Source organism: Choristoneura fumiferana, chromosome 3 (genome assembly GCF_025370935.1).
Source record: "Choristoneura fumiferana chromosome 3, NRCan_CFum_1, whole genome shotgun sequence".
Lineage (NCBI taxonomy): Eukaryota > Metazoa > Arthropoda > Insecta > Lepidoptera > Tortricidae > Choristoneura > Choristoneura fumiferana.
Window position 1 is genome coordinate 16,728,535 of NC_133474.1, and position 6,427 is coordinate 16,734,961.

Below are 6,427 nucleotides of genomic sequence, written 5' to 3' on the forward strand. Positions count from 1 at the left end.
CATTTTCACACAAAGTGTACCTATTAATAAAGAAGCGCTGTAAATTCAAAGAATAATATCTAGACAAAACAGTACAAAAACAAAATAAAATTGAATGCTGAAAGGACACGTTCCGGTTAAGGGGTTACCGACACATTTGGTTGGTTTGTGCATTATCATAGCTGTAAAACCCATGTAGTAGCATTCCTTGATGCTTGAGATGACCGCATTAAGAAAAACCTACAACTACACACATGGTAAAAAATGAATGTACGTTAAGACAGCCGACCATCCTCTTAAATATAATAATATGTATCTAAACACCAAATGGCTTGTGTTTACCACGCGTTGACTCAGTCCAGTACAGATTACACTCGCGTGTCAAACTAGTAACTACCTACTAAGTGCAAAACAATGCCTTTTGTTCCTGCTATTGTGGGGCAAGCGTTTATTAATCACAAAATAACACAGTACTAAATAATTTCTGATATTATTGAGCTCTTAATACTATGTTGCTATTTCGATTGTCACCATCATTGTCATCATAATTAAATTAGAGAAAAAATATGAATAATTAACCCATTTTATTATCATGATCTAGAATTGCTGCAAAAGCTATGCGATTTTTTTTTTGGATGGTTATTATAATGTATTTGATAAATATAGACTATTTTAGAAACTAATTTCGGTATTTTTTATTTAAATTAATCCTATCTACTATAAAAAAATATATCAATTTATTGCTGGCGTGACGTCATCAAATCCTCAATGGATAGTGTAGTCTTTGACTGCACAAAAAAAAACAGTTTCGTCAACGTCAAGGTATTAACGTCACCGCGGACTGCTAACCTCAAAAAAACTTGAAATCGCTTACGGAACTTGTTTAAAATGGAAGGCTACAAGTGTTTCGTCCCTTTATGTCCGAATACACAGCCGGATAACCCGGATTTGTTATTCGTACCAATCCCAGAACGACTGCAAGAGGAATGGTGTCGTAAAGTGGAACAAAAATACATCAAAAACTATTTGCAGTTTTGTTGTGAAGATCATTTATATGTATGTACTTATTTAAAACAAACACATTACTTTTACACAATTGTTTGTATATAATATAGTCGCTTATATATAATAATAAAGTCTTGACCATTGAGTACTCGTATAAATTAGATCGTATTTATTAATTATTATAATATTGTTTTATTTTGCAGCGAGAAGATATCCAAAATTATTACAAATGTAAGCTGATGAATGAGCAACCAGTAATGGCACGAAATGCTCAGCTTCGACGCGTTCCATTAACTGTGGGTCAGAAGCGATCTGTTTTGTGTGATTTACTACGATGCGAGGACACACAAGAAACACCAAAGAAACAAAAGTTAAACCAAAATATAATACCTAGTACTTCAGGATCAACATTACCAATCAAAGTGAATGCTGCAGTGCAGTGTGAAAAGATTGTGTGTTTTGATAAGGGAACAAATACACACTTTAAGAAGAAGATATTATGCCAAAGTCCAAGAAGCAGTACCTCACTGTGGGAGGAAGAAGTTGTCAATGTACAAGAGGCATCTAGTCCTTCAATAAATAACTTTCCTTCAGAAACAGAAAGTGAAGAGATTGTTTCAACTAAATCTAATTTGAAAAATCTATTTTTAGCACTAATCTATAAAAACCCAAAAACTTATTTAGGTTTCCTCAAAAATATGTTTGGTTAATAAACACTATAGTAGAAAAAAGTGCAATAAAAACAAGTATTATGTATCAGTTTTATATCCAAAGGTTATGGTGGGCGGATTTCTGATAAAGCCCTTGTGGAAAAGAGTTGCCTGATCGAATGTCTTCCTGTTAACGCAGTGATATTAGCCGATAGAGGCTTCAAAGAAATTGAGTCTGCATTAGTAAATAAGAATATAAAACTATTGCGTCCACCAAGCGTTTACGCAAATCAGAAACCTTCCAGAGGAGAAGTCCTTAAGAGCAAAACGATTCCAAGTTTGCGAATCCATGTTGAGCGTGTCATCAGGCGAATTAGAGAATTTAAAATCTTAAAGCCCCACTCTGTTGTCAATCACAAACATGTAGGCTTCTTGGATCAAATCATAATGATTGCTTGTGGGCTTATAAATTTGCAGGGTGATTTAATAAAAATAAACTGAATTTGTAAAGACATGAATTGTTTTATTTTAATAATAATAAAATATGTTTCTGTGATACAAAAAGTAGGACAAAAATTAAAAACATATTTAGTTTAAAACATTCTTCAGTTGTTAACATTTTGTGTAGTACTGCCAAGGACATAAATATACCATTTAAAACTGCACAAAATTAGAATCATCCTAATACTCATTAATACATACACATTGAAGAACTCATAAGTATGTATACTACACATACACTAATTTGTATACATCAACTGTTACATTAACATGTATATGATATTAAGCTAAAAAATAAATATTCACATATATGTAACTATTGTAGCTGCCAACCCTAACGCTCCGCGCAGTCATAGGTATAAATATAAATTTCAAGAATACGGCTAAGTTACTTGTATTGTGATGTTAGTTACATTTGGCACTTAACATTATTTTTGGATATATAAAAGTTTTCCAAAAAAGATTCTGCTTTGCTTATTAGGTCATTGATGTATGGTTCATCAAAGTCTACTGGATAAATATGAACTTTCTTAGTTGTCTCAAATAAGGGATCCGCAACACAAAATATACCTTTTTTAAGGCTGGTTGCTTTCATTTGCAGATTTATTTGTGCTTTATATTTAGCACTTATCTCATTGTTTGTAACATATGATTGAAATGTTTTGGCTGTGATTGGGCATTTGATTTCAATTACATAATCTTTAGTTACTCCATCTGGTGAAGCACCCATCAAACTATTTATTAGAATAAAACCTGATGATTCCACTTTAATGTGAAGTTTTTTCTCTATTTCTTCAATAACTGGCTTTTCCAAGACTTTACCTCTTTTAATAGCCTTTGTTTCGGGTACTTTATATCCACCTAATATTTGTCGGACTAATGTGCCATCAGTCTTGCAGTGAGCAGCTTCATACAATTTTGAAGCAGTGAGCCGTCCCTGCCGAATATAATGCCAATATTTACTATTAACCTGATTTGCTGTTTCTTGGTTTATTTTTTCTATATCATCTTTACCTATTTGGTGATCTAATGTGTCTTTAAAATATTCAAAATCATGATTACTTTCCTTTTCAAAAAAATCTACCGACATGTCAAAGAGATTAAAAGTTTTTTTTTTTAATTGTTGTTGTAAATTACATATTAGTGAACCTTTTGCATCTCTTTGCACACATTGTTCATAAAAAGTTTGTAAAATTGTAGGATCTCTTGGAGCCATCTTAATTTTTTTAACATTTTTGTATACATCTTCTGCCAAAACATGTTTAGTTCGTTCAGATCCCAAAGTAGGCTTAATCCAGAAGCATTGTGTAGATGTGCAGGAAGGCTCACAACTCTGCTTTTCAAGCCAAAATAAAAGCAGTAAAGAATGCTTGCAGCCACCTTAAAAAGAAGAGGTTGGTATAAATAACTGATTGATTTGAGGTTAAATTGGTAACATCATGCCTATTTTTTTATATTTGTAAGTTAAAAGTAATAAAAAAAAATATTATAAAAAAACTATAGTTACAAAAAGACTTTTTTTTAAATCAATCAAAGTTACGCAAGATTTAATAGATCTTACCTGCAGAAGCTGCACAATCAGAACAGTTTGACTCTAAGATTTCGGCATCAGTTTCCCTTATTTTGGCCATTACAGTATATGACTTTTGTGTTCTATGCTCTGGTACAATTCTGGCTTTGACAATACAGATTCCCAAGCTTCTCTGCACTTCCACATATCCCACAGCTGAGGACAAGTAACTATCCCGGGATGACCTAAAAAGGGGAGAAAATAAATTCAACTGTAGTACTATTTAATTTGGTATCAAAATAATAAAGTTGTTATTTTTAAGCCAGAAATTTACTTACATAAGAGCTTTAGCTCCTCTTATTTCAGCGATGTTGTGGTTGCTAGAATTCGTCATGAACTCCAGTATCATAACATTGTCCACTAGTGGCAAATTCCGGGAATCGGCTTTTTCGAAATTAGCCGTCCTTTTGGCCATTTTCTGTTCCGTTAGAGGATAATAAAACAAACAAACTACAATTACTACAAAACGAAACGATACGTCAACGTCACGATTGTGTTTGACTTAGACTAGACAGACGTCGGTGTTTTTTTTTTAATAAGGCATAGGAATCATTATCCATTGTTCATTTGATGACGTAGAGAAAGGTCATTTGAAGATCAAAACATTTCAACGAATATCTTAATAATGTATGTTTTTTTTTTAAATCTGATACATAGAAACTGTACCGAAAGCTTGTTTCTCGAAATGGTTTTGAGATTTCCCTACATATTAAAAAAGTTAGCATGGCTAATTGCTGCAAAAAAGCTATGCGATACTCACAAATTGTTTATTTGGCTGCTTGCTTAACTTTTATCAAACTCGTCACTCGGCAGAATCAGCGGTGATAAACTCAGACGAAAAAATGTTCTGTATTTATATTTAAGAATACATATATCAGATGTTGCGTTAAAAATAGTTCGGGGAACCGCGTGGAGTTTGCTACATATATCGCACTAGCCGTCGGCGACCACTCGCGCGCGCTCCGCCTCTCGCACTGACAACAAAAATAGCAGATATCCGAAGAAACGCCACACGAAAGACGTTATCGAAACGCTCTATCATGGGGAGTTTATCACATTGTGTCTCTTATATCCACCTTAGCGATATTAAAGCTGTTTTAGCAAGCCTAAGCATTCTTCTCTTTTCTTACGGCACATCAGGTGTTTAGGCAGACTTATCGCTCAGTTCATAGCGGGTGAATGTAATTATTTTTCATTTTTTAGAGTTTGTTTTCGGAAGCAATAGTGTGTTAAAGTGTCACTCATTCTATCAATGAGCTCGGGAGCTCTAAGGTCAGATAATGCTGGTATCAAAGTGACACTTTTATCAGTAAATTTGTTCAGATGTCCAAATTGAGTTTTGTTTTATCTCTACAAATATGCATATATATAAAAACAAATCGCACAGAACACACGCAAATTCAGCAAAAAAATACTCAGTGAGTAAACAAATTGGTTTCACACTCGTAGGTTACGCTCGTTTAAAGCATATTTAGGTTTTGTCAGACTTACTGAATGGGAGATCAACGCTCACCCTTAGCAATACGATACAGAAATCTGAAAATTTGCAAAGCACCCTTAACTTCATGAAAATAAAATGAATACGGTTAAAAAGTTCTAAACTTCCGCGGGATAAGAAACAAACCTGATAATAGTTAACATAAAAGATGGAAATTTTAACTGCTCATCTATTTATGTAATATTGACATTGACCCTTACACGTCTTATGCCACAAAGGAACTCGCTAATTCGTATTCATCATTCCGAGGCTTTTGTTATCATCGTCTTTTATTGGATGACGTTAATTGAATGTTCTGGACACAGTCATCAGGTAGCGAAGCTCAGCAAAGTCTGAACAACTTATAATAATGAGCTTGAAAAGAAGACGATGTTCACATAGTTTTAGCGCCTTATGCGCTCCAGTATACATATTTGATTTTGACTGTGTTTATAATTTAAACAAACAGAGATAAAAAACTCGAAATAGTGTGTCTATTAATTGTATGTCTAGGTACGCATTTTACGTAGGTACGTATTTTATATACTTTATCTTTGAAAACTTTATTTATATCCGAGTCATGTTGTAGAAGCCAACTATTCTCTGATAACAGACTCGGCATTACTTAATTAATACTTATCTATGTCCCTGTCATTCGAACCAGTGAGCACTTGGAAATAGCTAGAGTCACGGTCAAAATCGCAACATTGTGTAAACAGCCGGTATAGTAAGCGGCTACTCAAGCCATGATTCGAGGTCTTGTATAGACTTGGTTTGTGCGTAAAAGGCAATAACTGAGCTTGTGCCCATTCCGACTATCGTTTGTCTATCGGAGCGGCAGCAGTGAACGACAGAAGGTCGACTAGTCGTAGTGTGACTAAAGAATATTATAGCTAAATCTGTGACTGTGTCAATCAAGGGTATGGCCGACATGTCGACACCAATCTAAGACTGCAACGAATCACTTAACCGAGTGCAGCGACTCGCTTTTAGATTCGTTTATTGGCAGTCGAATCTTTTTCGATTATTTACAGAGTGTTCTTAAACTGTACTGAGTATCTTAAACGATGTTATATAAGTTCTGAAATCGAAGAGTCATACATAAACTGCTGTAAAGCTTACTGATTACGACTATAAGTCGAATCGAAGCGCTTGCTGCTTAAGCTGATTTATGTACAAAGAAGTCAGTGCCAGCTCTTAGTTCAGACGTTCTTTTGTTTCTTTGTCAAAACTTGTATAATGTAG

The 6,427-nt window shown here is 34.1% G+C and overlaps 1 protein-coding gene across 2 annotated transcripts; it reads right to left on the reverse strand.

The window, feature by feature from the left end:
- Nucleotides 1-1,675: 1,675 nt before the first annotated feature.
- LOC141426248 (uncharacterized) lies at nucleotides 1,676-4,422 on the reverse strand. Of its 2 annotated transcripts, XM_074085099.1 has the most exons (4): nucleotides 3,984-4,420; nucleotides 3,697-3,890; nucleotides 3,150-3,515; nucleotides 1,676-2,469 (listed from the first exon to the last, which is right to left on the reverse strand). In XM_074085099.1, exons 1-4 carry the CDS (start codon nucleotides 4,118-4,120, stop codon nucleotides 2,438-2,440), a joined length of 729 nt encoding a protein of 242 aa, XP_073941200.1. In that variant the 5' UTR covers nucleotides 4,121-4,420; the 3' UTR covers nucleotides 1,676-2,437. The 2 variants fall into 2 exon arrangements, with proteins under 2 accessions (XP_073941200.1, XP_073941199.1); XM_074085098.1 differs by having other exon boundaries at nucleotides 1,676-3,515; nucleotides 3,984-4,422.
- Nucleotides 4,423-6,427: the final 2,005 nt, after the last annotated feature.